Here is a 17,795-nt window from a genome sequence, read left to right as displayed (position 1 = left end):
CCACAGCTTCCCACCCTTAGCTCAGCCCCTCTGTCCTACTACATTTTCCCATGACTTTCACTCTTCATCAAAGCTAATAAAAGGCTCAGGGTTAACCATTTCATTAACTGTTCCCTTTTTTTTTTTTAAACATCTTTATTGGAGTGTAATTGCTTTACAATGGTGTGTTAGTTTCTGCTTTATAATAAAGTGAATCAGCTACACACATACATATATCCCCACATCTCCTCCCTCTTGCATCTCCCTCTCACCCTCCCTATCCCACCCCTCCAGGTGGTCACAAAGCACAGAGCTGATCTCCCTGTGCTATGCAGCTGCTTCCCACTAGATATCTATTTTACATTTGGTAGTGTATATATGTCCATGCCACTCTCACACTTCATTCCAGCTTACCCTTCCCACTCCCTGTGTCCTCAAGTCCATTCTCTACGTCTGTGTCTTTTTTCTTCTTCAACCCCTTGGTTCTTCAGAACCATTTTGTTTGTTTGTTTTTTTACATTCCATATATATGCATTAGCATACGGTACTTGTTTTTCTCTTTCTGACTTACTTCACTCTGTATGACAGACTCTAGGTCCAGCCACCTCACTACAAATAACTCATTTTCGTTTCTTCTTATGGATGAGTAATATTCCACTGTATATATGTGCCACATCTTCTTTATCCATTCATCTGTCGATGGACGCTTAGGTTGCTTCCATGTCCTGGCTATTGTAAATAGTCTGGCCTTACATTTAGGTCTTTAATCCATTTTGAGTTTATTTTTGTGTATGGTGTTAGGGAGTGTTCTAATTTCATTCTTTTACATGTAGCTGTCCAGTTTTCCCAGCACCACTTATTTAAGAGGCTGTCTTTTCTCCATTGTATATTTTTGTCTCCTTTATCAAAAGTAAGGTGACCATATATGCGTGGGTTTATCTCTGGGCTTTCTATCCTGTTCCATTGATCTATATTTCTGTTTTTGTGCCAGGACCATACTGTCTTGATTACTGTAGCTTTGTAGTACAGTCTGAAGTCTGGGAGCCTTATTCCTCCAGCTCCATTTTTCCTTCTCAAGATTGCTTTGGCTATTTGGGATCTTTTGTGTTTCCATACAAATTGTGAATTTTTTTGTTCTAGTTCTGTGAAAAATGCCATTGGTAGTTTGATAGGGATTGCACTGAATCTGTAGATTGCTTTGGGTAGTAGAGTCATTTTCACAATATTGATTCTTCCAACCCAAGAACATGGTATATCTCTCCATCTGTTTGCATCATCTCTAATTTCTTTCATCAGCGTCTTATAGTTTTCTGCATACAGGCCTTTTGTCTCCTCAGATAGGTTTATTCCGAGGAATTTTATTCTTTTTGTTGCTGTGGTAAATGGGAGTGTTTCCTTAATTTCTCTTTCAGATTTTTCATCATTTCCGTATAGGAATGCAAGAGATATCTGTGCATTAATTTTGTATCCTGCTACTTTACCAAATTCATTGATTAGCTCTAGTAGTTTTCTGGAAGAGTTTTTAGGATTCTCTATGTATAGTATCATGTCATCTGCAAACGGTGACAGCTTTACTTCTTCTGTTCCTATTTGGATTCCATTTATTTCTTTTTTCTCTCTGATTGCTGTGGCTAAAACTTCCATAACTATGTTGAATAATAGTGGTGGGAGTGGACAACCGTGTCTTCTTCCTGATCTTAGAGGAAATGGTTTCAGTTTTTCACCATTGAGAATGATTTGGCTGGGGGTTTGTCATATATGGCCTTTATTATGTGGAGGTAAGTTCCCTCTATGCCTATCCTCTGGAGGGTTTTTATCATAAATGGGCATTGAATTTTGTCAAAAGCTTTGTCTGTATCTATTGAGATGATCAAATGGTTTTTCTCCTTCAATTTGTTGATATGGTGTATCACATTGTTTGATTTGCATATATTGAAGAATCCTTGCATTCCTGGGTTAAACCCCAGTTGATCATGGTGTATGATCCTTTTAATGTACTGTTGGATTCTGTTTGCTAGTATTTTGTAGAGGATTTTTGCATCTATGTTCATCAGTGATATTGGCCTGTAGTTTTCTTTCTTTGTGACATACTTGTCTGGTTTTGGTATCAAGGTGATGGTGGCCTCATAGAATGAGTTTGGGAGTGTTCCTCCCTCTGCTATATTTTGGAAGAGTTTGAGAAGGAAAGGTGTTAGCTCTTCTCTAAATGTTTGATAGAATTCACCTGTGAAGTCATCTGGTCATGGACTTTTGTTTGTTGGAAGATTTTTAATCACAGTCTCAATTTCAGTGCTTGTGATTGCTCTGTTTATACTTCATATTTCTTCCCAGTTCAGTCTGAGAACTTTGTGCTTTTCTAAGAATTTGTCTATTTCTTCCAGGTTGTCCATTTTATTGGCATAGAGTTGCTTGCAGTAATCTCTCATGATCCTTTTTATTTCTGCAGTGTCAGTTGTTACTTCGTTTTTCTTTCTTTTTTTAAAAAAATTATTTATTTTATTAATTTATTACTTTTGGCTGCATCAGGTCTTTGTTGTTGCGCACAGGCTTTCTCTAGTTGCGGTGAACGGGGGCTACTCTTCATTGCAGTGCGCAGACTTCTCATTGCGGTGGTGTCTCTTGTGGAGCATGGACTCTAGGCACACAGGCTTCAGTAGTTGTGGCACATGCACTCAATAGTTGTGGCATGTGGACTCTAGAGCGCAGGCTCAGGCTCGGTAGTTGTGGTGCATGGGCTTAGCTGCTCCACAGCATGTAGGATCTTCCTGGACCAGGGCTCGAACCCATGTCCCCTGCCTGCATTGGCAGGTGATTCTTTTTTTTTTTTTTTTTTTTTTGCAGTACGCGGGCCTCTCACTGCTGTGGTCTCTCTGGTTGCGGAGCACAGGCTCCGGACGCGCAGGCTCAGCGGCCATGGCTCACGGGCCCAGCCGCTCCGCGGCATGTGGGATCTTCCCGGACCGGGGCACGAACCTGTGCTCCCTGCATCGGCAGGCGGACTCTCAACCACTGCGCCACCAGGGAAGCCCAGCAGGTGATTCTTAACCACTGCACCATCAGGGAAGCCTGTTACTTCTCCTTTTTTCATTTCTAATTCTATTGATTGGAGTCTTCTCCCTTTTATCCTTGATGGCTAATGGTTTATCAATTTTGTTTACCTTCGCAAAGAACCAGCTTTCAGTTTTATTGATCTTTGCTATTGTTTTGTTTCTTTCATTTATTTCTGTTCTGATCTTTATGATTTCTTTCCTTCTGCTAACTTTGGGGTTCTTTTGTTCTTCTTTCACTAATTGCTTTAGGTGTAAGGTTAGGTTGTTTATTTGAGATGTTTCTTGTTTCTTGAGGTAGGATTATACAACTTCTTATACATCTTGTAAGAGGGATTATAAACTTCCCCCTTAGAACTGCTTTTGCTGCATCCCATAGGTTTTGGAACATCGTGTTTTCATTGTCATTTGTTTCTAGGTATTTTTTATTTCCTCTTTGATTTCTTCAGTGATCTCTTGGTTATTTAGTAGTGTACTGTTTCCCTCCATGTGTTTGTATATTTTACAGATTTTTTCCTGTAATTGATATACAGTTTCAGAGCATTGTGGTTGGAAAAGACATTTGATATGATTTCAAATTTCTTAAATTTACCAAGGCTTGTTTTGTGACCCAAGATATGATCTATCCTGGAGAATGTTCCATGAGCACTTGAGAAGAAAGTGTATTCTGTTGTTTTTGGATGGAATGTCCTATAAATATCAATTCAGTCCATCTTGTTTAATGTATCATTTAAAGCTTGTGTTTCCTTATTTATTTTCATTTTGGATGATCTGTCCATTGGTGAGAGTGGGGTGTTAAAGTCCCCTACCATGATTGTGTTACTGTTGATTTCCCCTTTTATGGCTGTTAGTATTTGCCTTATGTATTGAGGTGCTCCTATGTTGGGTGCATAAATATTTACAACTGTTATATCTTCTTCTTAGATTGATCCCTTGATCATTATGTAGTGTCCTTCTTTGTCTCTTGTAATAGTCTTTATTTTAAAGACTATTTTGTCTGATATGAGAATTGCTACTCCAGCTTTCTTTTGATTTCCAATTTGCATGGAATATCCTTTCCCATCCCCTCACTTTCAGTCTGTTTGTGTCCCTAGGCCTGAAGTGGGTCTCTTGTAAACAGCATATATACGCATCTTTTTTTTGTATCCATTCAGCCAGTCTACGTCTTTTGGTTGGAGCATTTAATCCATTTACATTTAAGGTAGTTATTGATATGTATGTTCCTATTACCATTTTCTTAATTGTTTTGGGTTTGTTATTGTACGTCTTTTCCTTCTCTTGTGTTTCCTGCCTAGAGAAGTTCCTTTAGCCTTTGTTGTAAAGCTGGTTTGGTGGTGCTGAATTCTCTTAGCTTTTGCTTGTCTGTAAAGATTTTTATTTCTCCATTGAATCTGAATGAGATCTTTCCTGGGTAGAGTCATCTTGGTTGTAGGTTTTTCCCTTTCATCACTTTAAATATGTCCTGCCACTCCCTTCTGACTTGCAGAGTTTCTGCTGAAAGATTAGCTGTTAACCTTATGGGGATTCCCTTGTATGTTATTTGTTGTTTTTCCCTTGCTGCTTTTAATATTTTTCTTTGCATTTAATATTTGTTAGTTTGATTAATATGTGTCTTGGCCTGTTTCTCCTTGGATTTATCCTGTATGGGACTCTCTGTCCTTCCTGGACTTGATTAACTATTTCCTTTCCCGTATTAGGGAAGTTTTCAACTATAATCTCTTCAAATATTTTCTCAGTCCCTTTCTTTTTCTCTTCTTCTTCTGGGACACCTATAATTTGAATGTTGGTGCATTTAATGTTGTCCCAGAGGTCTTTGAAACTGTCCTCAATTCTTTTCATTCTTTTTTCTTTATTCTGCTCTGTGGTAGTTATTTCCACTATTTTATCTTCCAGGCCACTTATCCATTTCTCTGTCTCAGTTATTCTGCTATTGATTCCTTCTAGAGAAGTTTTAATTTCATTATTGTGTTGTTCATCATTGTTTGTTTGCTCTTTAGTTCCTTTGGTTCCTTGTTAAATGTTTCTTGTATTTTCTCCATTCTATTTCCAAGATTTTGGATCATCTTTACTATCATTACTCTGAATTCTTTTTCAGGTAGACTGCCTATTTCCTCATCATTTGTTTGGTCTGGTGGGTTTTTACCTTGCTCTTTGATCTGCTGTGTGTTTCTCTGTCTCTTCATTTGTCTTAACTTACTGTGTCTGGGGTCTCCTTTTCACTGGCTGTAGGTTCGTAGTTCCTATTGTTTTTGGTGTCTGCCCCCAGTGGCTAGGTTTGGTTTAGTGGGTTGTGTAGGCTTCCTCGTGGAGCGGACTGTTGCCTGTGTTCTGGTGGATGAGGCTGGATCTTGTCTGTCTGGTGGGCAGGAACGCGTATGGTGGTGTGTTTTGGCGTGTCTGCGATCTTATTATGATTTTAGGCAGCCTCTCTGCTAATGGGTGTGGTTGTGTTCCTGTCTTGCTAGTTGTTTGGCATAGGGTGTGCAGCACTGTAGCTTGCTGATTGTTGAGTGGAGCTGGGTCTTAGCATTGAGGTGGAGATCTCTGGGGGAGCTTTTGCCCTTTGATATTACGTGGAGCTGGGAGGTTTCTGGTGGACCAATGTCCTGAACTTAGCTCTCCCACCTCAGAGGCACAGGCCTGACACCTGGCCGGAACACCAAGACCCTGTCAGCCACCCGGCTTAGAAGAAAAGGGAGAAAAATGAAAGAAAGAAAGAAAAAAATAAAATAAAATAATGTTATTAAAATACAAAATAAAAAAAATATTAAAAATTTAGAAAAAGAATGAAAGAAGGGAGCAAGCAAGCCAAAAAAAAAATCCACCAATGATATTAAGTGCTAAAAACTATACTAAAAAAAAAAAAATCCAGACAGACAGAACCCTAGGACAAATGGTAAAAGCAAAGCTATACAGACAAAATCACATAAAGGATACACATACACATTCACAAAAAGAGAAAAAGGAAAAATATATATATCTCTATATATATAAAAAAAGGAAGAGAGCAACCAAATCCATAAACAAATCTACCAGTGATAATAAACTCTAAACACTAAACGAAGATAAACGTAAAACAGAAATAAATTAGATGCAGAAACTAAACCCCAAGTCTACAGTTGCTCCCAAAGTCTACCGCCTCAGTTTTGGGATGATTTGTTGTCTATTCAGGTATTCCACAGATGCAGGGTGCATCAAGTTGATTGTGGAGGTTTAATCCACTGCTCCTGAGGCTGCTGGGAGAGATTTCCCTTTTCTCTTCTTTGTTCGCACAGCTTCTGGGGTTCAGCTTTGGGTTTGGACCCGCCTCTGCACGTAGGTTGCCTGAGGGCGTCTGTTCTTCACTCAAGACAGGACGGGGTTATAGGAGCAGCTGATTCGGGGACTCTCGCTCACTCAGGCCTGGGGAAGGGAGGGGTACAGATGCGGGGCGAGCCTGCGGCGGCAGAGGCTGTCATGACGTTATACCAGCCTGAGGCGCACCGTGCGTTCTCCCGGGGAAGTTGTCCCTGGATCACGGGACCCTGGTAGTGGCGGGCTGCACAGTCTCCCCAGAGGGGAGGTGTGGGCAGTGACCTGTGCTCGCACACAGGCTTCTTGGTGGCGGCAGCAGCAGCCTTAGCGTCTCATGCCCGTCTCTGGGGTCCGCGCTGATAGCCGCGGCTCGCACCTGTCTCCGGAGTTCATTTAGGCGGTGCTCTGAATCCCCTCTCCTCGCCCACCCTGAAACAATGGTCTCTTGCCTCAGGCAGGTCCAGACTTTTGCTCAGACTCCCTCCCGGCTAGCCGTGGCGCACTAGTCCCTTCAGGCTGTGTTCACGTAGCCAACCCCAGTCCTCTCCCTGGGGTCCGACCTCTGAAGCCCGAGCCTCAGCTCCCAGCCACCGCCCACCCTGGCGGGTGAGCAGACAAGCCTCTGGGGCTGGTGAGTGCTGGTTGGCACTGATCCTCTGTGCGGGAATCTCTCCACTTTGCCCCCTGCACCCCTGTGGCTGCGCTCTCCTCCGTGGCTCCAAAGTCCCCCCCCCTCCCCCGTCCCACTCCTGTCTCCGCCCACAAAAGGGCTTCCTAGTGTGTGGAAACTTTTCCTCCTTCACAGCTCCCTCCCACTGGTGCAGGTCCCATCCCTATTCTTTTGTCACTGTGTTTTCTTTTTTCTTTTGCCCTACCCAGGTACATGTGGAGTTTCTTGCCTTATGGGACCTCTGAGGTCTTCTGCCAGTGTTCAGTAGGAGTTCTGTAGGAGTTGTTCCACATGTAGATGTATTTCTGATGTATCTATGGGGAGGAAGCTGATCTCCATGTCTTACCCCTCTGTCATCTTGAAGGTACTCCCAAGTGTTCATTTCCTAATGAAGGCTCCCATGGCATGGAAAACTGAAATAAATTTGCTTTCTCCTATTAATCTGTCTTTGTCAGTTTAATTTTCCGGCCCAGCCAGGGACCCTAAAATCGTCAAGGATAATCTATTCCTCCTGGTCTCTTCATTGTCAGTAATGTTACTTAAAATGTTAGTGAAATGCCAAAGTACGTCTGCACCTTTCATTCTTAGACACATGTGCACACGTGCAGCATGGTGTCAGCATGAAGAGCTCGAACATTCTGGAGGGAAGTTGGCATGGTTCAGGACTCAGCCCAACCCACCCACATGACATTACCTGGGCCACTTACACCGTCCTCCCCCGCTTACTCCACTTCCTCAAGTAAAATGGAGATTATTCCGGGGGTCACACCATACTCGTGGGCTTTTCTTAATTCAGAAGCCAGCTCAGAGGAGGGAGGGGAACAATTTAAACAGCCAGGGGTGATGCCCCAGGCCTCTGCCCTGCTGGGGGACCAGATGGGAGGTGGGAATCTCTGGTCTCGCCTCACTGTGCTGAGTGGGATTCTAGTAATTTTAAAAGAAACTTTTTGTGTGTATCACATCCCCTAAACATGCCGGTTTCTTTAGCTGGTGCTCAATCGATCTGTTTCAGAGCATGGAGAGAAGTTAGTCTGCCTTCCAGATAGCACTTAGGGATTTTTAAGAGTGATTTTAGCATCATAACAGTCCATTCTTATCTGACTTAGAAACTGTCTCCGCCCCCTAGCCCACACTCATGCACACACGGACCACCACTCCACCTCCTATTAAAAGGAAGCCGGTCCAGTCAGAAGCCTACCCACCTACCCGCCCATGTGAAATGTTAATGATTTGTCAATGTGTCTGTTCATTAGCCTTGAGACTTTTTTTCCCCCAGGAAAGAAAGGAATGGCGACATCTCAGAAAACAAAAAGAGACCCTGGAGCAACTTGAGCCCTGAAACCCACTCTCTCAATATATTTCATGAGACAACAGTCTTGAAAGCCAAGCTCTGTGGGGGAGGAGAAGGTAATTTTCAGAATTCCTTGGGTTTCATTAGCATGGCAAGGGCTCCACTTAAGAGACTCGATCTTGGAGATTATCTATCTATATGTCAGAGGCAGAGAAAATCTAGAATACGACATAGAGGAGAAATCCACTTCCTCTAGTTTGGACAGAAGAAGGGATTTGTTTCTCCAGCGTGTTTCCAGACCTTTCCATGGGGCATGCAGGAAGGAGTTGGGAAGTTCCTGTATGCTCCATGGGTAGACAGGGAAGCTAATGGTACTGATTGGCAAACTAGCAAGGGAGTTATGCCAGTGAGAGCAAAGTGCCCTTGTAGACAAGGGATGCAAGCACCGGGACTGGGGGTCTAGGGGAGTCTCCGTGTAAGCAGATAGGTTAGGGGTCCCCGGAGAAAGAGAAGCAGGAATGGCTTTCTTGACATAAAAGAACTCATTTTGGCCTAAGCCACTTTTTGATCTCAGCCTGGCCGCAAGGCTTGCCCTTGAACAGGAGAAAAGTCAGTCAAATACGATTGCAGTGATAAAACAGAGTCCTTGGGCCTCCTCAAGGGATATACATGACAATATATCTTTGAGTTCTGCGGGAACAAAGGCCCCCAGGACAGAATGATGACGTTGACCCTCCTGACTTCAGTCAACTAAAGCTTGGACCTGTGGACCTTTGCCCCAATTCTAGGCTGAATTCTCCTCTGCGCAAGCCCCCTCATGCACATACTTTTAGCTTAAAACTTCCCCAATTCTGCTGTTCTGGGAGACTCTGCTCTAGGAAGGATCCCCAGTGTTCTCCTTACTTGTCGCAAGTAATAATAAATCCTTCCTTCTCCCAGTCTTTGGCTCGGTTGTGCCTATTGGCTTGACACCCACCAAGAGGCAAACCCGCGGCTCAAGCTCAGAGAGCTCACCTGCTATGGACCTGGATAGCAGATGCCGGTAGAACAGGCAAGGAAGAGCGTGGATGCAGAGGACAGCAAGGGTCCTGTCTTAGTCTACTCGGGCTGCCATATGAGATGCCACATACTGAGGGGCTTTTCTAACGTAAATCTGTCACATTTCTGGAGGCTGAGAAGTCCAAGATCAAGGTGCCTGCCGGCAAGGTATGTTTCACTTCAGGGTCTCTTCCCTTGGCCTGCAGGCGGCCGCTCTCTTGTTGTGTGCTCACACGACCTCTTCCTTGTGCCCTCGGAGACACAGAGTGCCAGCCCTCTGCCATCTCTTCTTATAAGGACACTAGTCCTGCCGGATCAGGGCCCCACCCTCGCGTGACCTCACTTAGCCTTAATTATTTCTATAGATGCTCCATCTCCAAATACAGCCACAGGGAGTGAAGGCTTCACAGAGTGAGTTTGTGGAGTTACGAACATTCAGTCAGTAACGGGTCCATTGCTATCTGAGGACCTGAAAGCACATCTGAGACTCTGTTTTACTCATCTCTGAGTTCTTCCCGTGTGTATATGAGACTACATGTTAATAAACTTGTTTGTCTTTGTCTTCTTAGTCTGTTTTTTGTTACAGAGTGCTGAGAACCTAAGATGGATAGAGGGAAAATGTCTCCCTGTGTGACACGTGGTTAACACTCAAAAAAAAAAAAAAAATTCTAAGCTATCATTTTTAGAAACACTTGGATGGGATCCTGGGTTCAGCAGTTTTCTGTTCAAGCTCTCCTCTTTTCTGTTCGGAGGATGCTCACTGTCGACCAATCCAAGACCACTTCGTGGGGGACGGGGGCTGGGAGGTAGAGGAATCTTGCTTGACTGCTAATTGAGAATTAGGGTTGAAACACCCCAATCTGAAACAAGTTCCGCAAAAGCATATATCACCAATTAGAATCAATTTCACCATCTAGAAATACTGATGTCTACACACCCCAGTTTAATCCATGCACAAATCTTTCTTATCCATCGCAGAGACGCAGGCTTAGCCTTGCTAATGAAATGTCACGGGCTACCAAAAACCCAGAAAAATATCCTGGATTATTTTGTCATTTTGATTTAATAAACGTTTCAACTGAGAGAGAAAGACTTGGACTTGCAATTATGTCAGCATATAATAATTAAATCTGGCCTAAGCAGCCTCCAGGTATATTTTTAAACAAAAACAAACACAAAAATTCTGTACGTGAGCTTTTAATGGTAAGCACAGATTTGGCAACACATAACCGTTAAGTGGATCATTGCTAATTCCTTCAGTATCCGTGTAATAACAACAGTCACGAGGAACCACAGTGGATTTAACACACAGTGTGGGTTTATTTCTTTATAAATAGGCAGCAGTGAAAAGATTTATAATTTCCCTCTTGCTGACATCAGTGGGCAAGTAAGGCAGGCGGCCCCGTCGGCTCTGATGAAAAGATATCACACGTCGTATCCAGTTAACATGGGTAACGGTTGTAATATCTTTCCTCTGATGTCAGTTACAGCTGTTGCCCCATTTCAGGCATGTCAGCAAAGTTCAGCTATTTGCACAAAGGGAGGATGTTCTGAAAGTCATCCACAGGACATTTTTCCTATGTCTTTCACGCTTGGCGTTGTCTCATCCAAAAGATTTAAAGAAATCCTTAATTGTTTTTCCCCAGCTGCAAGTCAGACCCCAAAACTTCTTTCTGAAGGTCCTAGAGGCAAGGCAAGTCTCCCCACCCCCGACCCCTTTGTCAAGGTCCTGATGTGTGAAGATCTGAGAGAAAGACCACTGCTTGAAGTCACGTTTCCAGCTGCAGTCTGGCAGGTGACAGCAGCCGCCCTGAAGCGGATGTGAAAACCTTCTTAGAGAAGCAAGAGAAACGGGAAGGATTTCAACGCCTGCCCCGCTACGCACACCCCAGACAACTACCTCAGACAGTCTCTTGGGGTCCCAGCATCAGAACTCTGCCTGAGGCAGCCGACGGACTTGAAAGAAACCCTCCATTTGGGGGGGCAACGTGCCAATATCGTCACTATGCTCCATGTGGAGAAAACATCTGCGTGGAGGAGCCCTCCTCTCCCAGACCAGCAGCCCAACGGTGGGGAGACGGGCTGTGGATTCTCAGGGAAGTTTCTGACAGCCTGCTCTCCAGAGAAGTGGGGGACATCGTGTCCACGGGGGACAGAGGAGGCTGGAGCGACTTCCAAAGGGTTTCAGCCCTTGGGGTGGCTCGTTCAGCTCAGGGACAGCCGATTCCAAAGGGTTTCTATTTAGCTAGACATTCGTGGGTCATTACCAAGTACTGATGAAAGTACAAATACAGTGAACTCTGTAACGGAGAACCATCTGCTGATAGGCTCATTTTAATCACTTCACAGGTCATTTCCTTTGCTTTTAATGCACATGCCCACACTCTCACACAAACCCACAGTGAATCCTTTTTGTTTTTGCCATCACGTTCTTACTTCCTTCACCCAGAACCCGCCTGTCCCTGCTGTCAGAGTCCCTCCAGTGGGGCGAGGTGGCCGCACATCCCCTTCCTCTTGTTCTGCCTCATGCTCAGACCGTTGGCCACTTGATGTGGTTGGAGACCAGGTCCATGGCCTGCAACTTTTATACCGACAAGTGCTGACGTGGGAGGACTTCTGAGGGAATAGGATTTTCAAACGCTCTTCAACAGTTGGTTGTTTCGCAAATAGTTCTTTCAATGAGCCTTGTTTCATCTGAGCAAGCATTTGCTGACTCATCCAGGGAGCACACAGCTTCCAGGAAGTTGGATTGGCAATAGACGCTGGCTAAAAAAAACCCAGGCAATTGTTTTTCCATTATTCCATTACCAGCTGGCAGAGAGGACAAATCACCAAAATAGGCATTTCTCCTTCAACATGAAGTCATGGAGACCACAGGAAGGCAGGCTGGTGCTGGGACCATCTGGTCTGTCCATCTCAAATGTTGCCTGGTCCGAGCTCACAAATACCAGCTACAAAACTTTAACTCCTGCTACTTGCATTATCATTGAAGGATTGCTCCATGCCAGAACCCAAACAAACTTAGTGGTAAAGAAATCAGCTCTATGGGCTTCCCTGGTGGCACAGCGGTTGAGAGTCCGCCTGCCGATGCAGGGGACGTGGGTTCATGCCCCGGTCCGGGAAGATCCCACATGCCGCGGAGCGGCTGTGCCTGTGAGCCATGGTCGCTAAGCCTGTGCGTCCGGAGCCTGTTGCTCCGCAACGGGAGAGGCCACAACAGTGAGAGGCCCACGTACCGCAAAAAAAAAAAAAAGAAAGAAAGCTCTAGGACAGAATTTGATTATTGAAGTTACAATGATAAATTCTACTTAGAATTTCAAAACCCTAGTCTTTCCCGAAGCCTAATTTTAATACGAGAATCCAGCACGTGGGTGACCAATTCCTGACAGAACTAGAGGGACAGCTATTATGATTCAAACCTTTACTTCCATATTTATTATAACATTATTATATTTCTGTTACAACCTCATTATAACAGAAAAGAAATGCTGGATACCTGAAATTGACTCATCAGCATTCAAAAACAAAAAAAAACAACAACTACAATAATAGAGAAGAAATCAGTCGAGCGGAAACCAAAACTTTAATGTGCAGCCTTGTCCTGAGCTGGCTGTCCAGAGGGAAGCCCGGCTCAAGCCAGACAGCGTATATTCCTACCCACTACTTACTTCAGGCACCTTAGCTAAGACCAGCCTAAGAAATACATTATTCAGTGGCATTTAATCTCAGGTGGGCTTTGATTTAAACACTTGGCATCAGGTTTGCAAAGAGGGGGGAAGCCCTTCGTGGACACTGTTGAAAGCTGGCTCCGTTGAGGCATTCTGAGCTATTTAGATGTTAGCTCACATAAATCCACTTTTTAGAAAGTGTCACAGAACTGTCTAGAAGTGGTGGGCCCTGAATTTAAATGATTGGTTAGGGAAAGCTTTGGAAACTCTCTGAAGATATAAAGAAAAATAAGAAAAAGGTGTGGCAGGACAGCTACCCAACAAAGACTGCCCTAAACTAATATCAGATTCGGTGAAAAAAAGAATCCGGAAGAGGCCTAGTAACTTCACAAAAGCCGAATTAAGCTTAAGGGCAAGCCTAACCATGCTGTTGAAATTGTCTCTAAGAGTGAGAAGAGCTTGAGAGACAACACTTTGCAAAGCGTCCGGTTTGTACGACTGATTTCTGCTGTAGCAACGTCTACAAATTCAACAGTCTTTTTGGTACATCTTCTCAGTGCCAAGCTGAGGGGTTATGAGAATGAACACCTGCTGGCTCTGTGCTCAGGGTTTATCAGGACACTCTACTTCCACGTCTATGTACCTATGACAGGACACACTCAGGCTATTTGCTTTGGGCCAGGTACCCTTCTAAGCACTCAACTCACACTGGCTTATTCCATTCCTATAACAGACCTATCTCCATCTGATAGATAAGCAAACTGAGGCAAGGTTAAATAACTGGCCACACCAGTCAGTTTATCATCCCACACCTCCAAAGGCAGCCTTTTTGCCTTCTCTGTTAAAATGGATCCAGGCCCTTGCAATGCTTCCCCTCTACCTGCTGGCACACTGCCATGCTTTGCCAGTAGAGGGAGCGGGGGAGACACTGCAGGAGGAGAAGGGCATGGTTCCCACACCAGGGACAGTGGCTCAAGGTCCCTGCAAACGTGCACCCCCCCATCCACCCACCCGGTTCCTGCAGGTCAAGCTACCGGCGGCACTCGGTGGCCAGCTGCCTACGCCAGCACCTCCCTCAGGTGGTGCTGTAGCAGAGTGCCTCCAAGGAGACAGTTTCCAACAATATCTAGATCTTCGCCCAGGAGTCCGGGGAGCACCTGTCCTCAGGGCAGCTCTGCTCCTTTAACTGCTATTCCCACCTGTATTCTTTTGAGTTCTCTTTACTGCTCAGTAGCCAATCCCGCATCACTCCAATCCTCTCTTACAGTTTATAACCATGTACGTTAAACTTCTCTGTTCACGTCGCTGTGAGGTTCCTCTCTCCTGAGGGGGTCCAGACTGATACCCTTGCCTACAGCCACAGACCAGGGCGCAGCGCAGCCAGGACATGAATCCAGAGTCTCCACTCACAGTTGGCATGTGGTCAGATCACCTTGCTGGGCAACACGGCACAGGTTCCGATGCCACGTGCACCCAGAGTGAAGTGCCCATCATACCGCGGGCAGGGCAGAGGAGACGCGACAGGAGGGAACTCAGGCTGAGCTTTCAAATAGCTTTCCAGCAGATACGCAGAGGAGAGGCATTCCAGGAAGAGGGGATGGTGTATGCAGCCGTGGGAGGAGGGAAAGGGGCAGAAGTGTCACCAGGGCTCCTGCCTAATCCCCTAAACCGCCTTCTCATTCCCGGGGAGATTCCTGGTGAGATGTGGGGACCTCAGGATCCTAACCTTGCTCTCAACAACATCCCGACACCTCTCAGGCCAGCTCTCTGGGGAAGACCTTCTCCCCAGGCCTCGGGAAGAACAAGGGCCCTGACCTGGGGGCTTTGATGGTCAGAAGGTGGTGGCACAGGCGCAGGTCAGAGGTCCCCACTGGACCTTGGTGACATTTCTCTCTGAGCACCATCTGTACTGGCTGCTTGGTTCATAACACAGAACACGGAAAAGAGCAATACTTTAATTCTTGTAATAATTGCATTTATTTCCATTTTTGATAAAGCTATTGCTCTTCACTCCCCAAATGCACATTTATAAATAATGGACATTGTAATTGTTTGGAGGAACAAACGTTAGAGTTGGAGCCATCAGGCCATTTTCAGCAACACAGCTCTTTCTGGGGGCTGGACGGTTTACAGAAAACACTGAAGTTACCTACAACTTTTTTCAGCCAGTTCTGCCCTCATGGCTTCCATGGAAATAGGCTCTTCTGCTAAACAAAGGCAGGTCCTGGGAGTAGGGTGGGAGTAGTGAGGGCTGCTCTGATCACCCCAGGTCACCAAGAAACAGGTCACTTGTCCCCAGCCCCTGGCAGAGCGCCCGCCTAGTTCCAAAGTTTGCCTTCAGTATTTCATGGCACACACACCCAGAGAGGTTGCAAACACACTGTGTGATATCCCCAAATTTGGGGTTTGCAGAACTGGCAGAAGTTGAGATTGGTATTTTGAAAGTGATGTATTTTAGGTCCTAGAAATTCGATGAAGAAAAACCCCAGCTCCCAGGGATCTAAGCCCGCTTGAGCATAGAAGACCTTTCTGCCTGAGTGGAAATGGTAGGGGGAAAAACCAGAAGCAAAAGATAAAATTCAGAAGTTAAAAAAAAATGAAGGGACCGTATCGAGTGGGTTCAGTTGAGTTGATTACCCCACTGCGGTCTGATGATCCATTTCCTCAAGGGGTTTTGTTTCTGCTTGGTTTGGGTCAGCAATTCAGGAAGCTATGCTTTCCTTTATGGAAAAAGAAAAAATCAAAAGTAAAATAAGTATTTCACGTCATGAAGATAATGCTAAGTTTAATGGCTTATCCAGCGTTTGAAGTCGTCCCAGGTCCAGGTAGAGGGTCAGCAGGGCAGCCTGTGGTTAGACTGCGTTCCTTTGAAGGAGCTGGTCCAGTAATTGCTAGGGAATTAGAGACAAAGAAGTCAAGTTCAGAGTCAGCATCTGGGCACCACACACACGTCACACCTGCTGGCGGCCGGGCCATTACCTTTTTGAAGACTTCGGCCCGGAGTCTGTTACTCTGTAAGATCACCCTTTTCTTTTGTTCTTCTTTTTTCTTTCTAACTTCCGGCAAGTTATTATAGATTCTGAAACAGATTCAGAAAACATTCTGAATGGTAGCGAGATAGCGTGTGTCTGCTGTGGATCTGTGTCCTCTCTTGTCAGCAGGCTCTTCCATTTCAAAGGGACGATCAGCTGCATATGGGCCACCTCGCATCTGTGAGACCCCAAGACCCGGGGCTCCCCTGACCATCTCCAGATGGGACTGCCCAGGCAGGGGCCACGCAGCAGATGGAGCCCCACCCAGGGCAAAGCTGGAGAGGCCGGGTGTTTAATCAGAAGTCACTTTTCTTGTCTCTCCATCTTCTACGATAATTAACCACTTGCTTGTAAAATGAGAGATTCTAGACCTACGCTTTGCCACTCTGAGCGTAAACTTACCTTTTACCAAATACCTTTTTGCCACTCAATTTTTGTCTCCCTATGACTTAGAAAAGGAGCAGCGAATCAATGGAAGTAGCAGGAATTGTACTGGAATGACACACCCATAAAATATGTGTGTGTCCGCCTCTTTACCTACTGCATTCCTAATGAAGCTGTTTCCAAATACCTCTCAGGCATATGTATTGATATTATGTTCTTGTCCTGGTGTAAAATTAGCAGCTTCCAAGACACAAGCAGGGCCTGAGGGACCCTTCTTCTGGGCCTTTTCTTCTTACTTCCCTACAGAAATTGTTTACGTACTGATGCCAAACAAGATTTCTGCTGGAATCCACAGACACAGAGGAGACACTGTAGCCTGAGTTTTTGGGGTGCTGTACACGTGGCACTTGGATTAACATCTCTTGTTTTATTTTCTCTCATGTTTGAAAGCCAGACAAAATTTGTTTAACATGTTGCCCTCTTAAAATAATAATCACAAACTATACAAGGACTGATGATGACAATATTAGCAGGTGACATTGTCTTGGCCATAGGGCACTAGGCTAATAATCTTTTTATGAATTTACCTTTAAAAAATTTTTATCTATTTATTTTTTATTGAAATATAGCTGATTTACAATGTTATGTTAGTTTCAGGTGTACAGCAGTGATTCAGTTATACATACACATATATATTATTTTTCAGATTCTTTTCCTTTATAGATTATTACAAAGTATTGATTCTAGTTCCCTGTGCTATACAGTAGGTCCTTGTTGGTTATCTATTTTATATATAGTAGTGTGTATGTGTTAATCCCAAACTCTTAATTTACCCTTCCCGCCCTTCCCCCTTTGGTAACCGTAAGTTTGATTTCTATGTCTGTGGGTCTTTCTGTTTTGCAAATAAGTTCATTTCTATCATTATTTTTTAGCTTCCACATATAATTGATATCATATGATATCTGTCTTTCTCTGTCTGACCTACTTCACTTAGTATGATCATCTCTAGGTCCATCCATGTTGCTGCAAATGGCATTATTTCATTCTTTTTTATGGCCGAGTAATATTCCATTGCATATGTAGACCACGTCTTCTTTATCCATTCATCTGTCAATGGACACTGAGGTTGCTTCCATATCCTGGCTACTGTGAATAGTGCTGCTGTGAACACTGGGGTACATGTGTCTTTTCGAATTATGGTGTTCTCTCAATATATGCTCAGAAGTGGGATTGTTGGGTCATATGGTAGTTCTGCTTTTAGTTTTTAAAGGAACCTCCATACTGTTCTCCATAGCGGCTGCACCAATTTACATTCCCACCAACAGTGCAAGAGGGTTCCTTACTAGGCTAACCATCTGACATGAATTTCCCGGGTAGCCCTCACGACAGTTG

At 44.5% G+C, this 17,795-nt stretch overlaps 1 protein-coding gene across 3 annotated transcripts in view; it reads right to left on the bottom strand.

Annotated features, from left to right (window-relative positions):
• Window positions 1–15,789: 15,789 nt before the first annotated feature.
• C16H10orf90 (chromosome 16 C10orf90 homolog) overlaps window positions 15,790–17,795 on the bottom strand; it is a 228,214-nt gene continuing 226,208 nt past the window's right edge. For all 3 annotated transcript variants that reach the window (XM_060033518.1, XM_060033521.1, XM_060033520.1), the window contains 2 exons: window positions 15,967–16,066; window positions 15,790–15,878 (listed from right to left, as the gene is read on the bottom strand). In XM_060033518.1, coding sequence (XP_059889501.1) covers window positions 15,840–15,878; window positions 15,967–16,066 — 139 coding nt within the window. In that variant the 3' untranslated portion in view covers window positions 15,790–15,839. The remainder of the gene's footprint in view (window positions 15,879–15,966; window positions 16,067–17,795) is intronic.

The sequence above is a fragment of the Delphinus delphis genome, chromosome 16, assembly GCF_949987515.2.
Source record: "Delphinus delphis chromosome 16, mDelDel1.2, whole genome shotgun sequence".
NCBI classification, from domain to species: Eukaryota; Metazoa; Chordata; class Mammalia; order Artiodactyla; family Delphinidae; genus Delphinus; species Delphinus delphis.
Note: the sequence above shows the minus strand (reverse complement) of the source record. Positions and strands in the feature narration are given on the sequence as shown.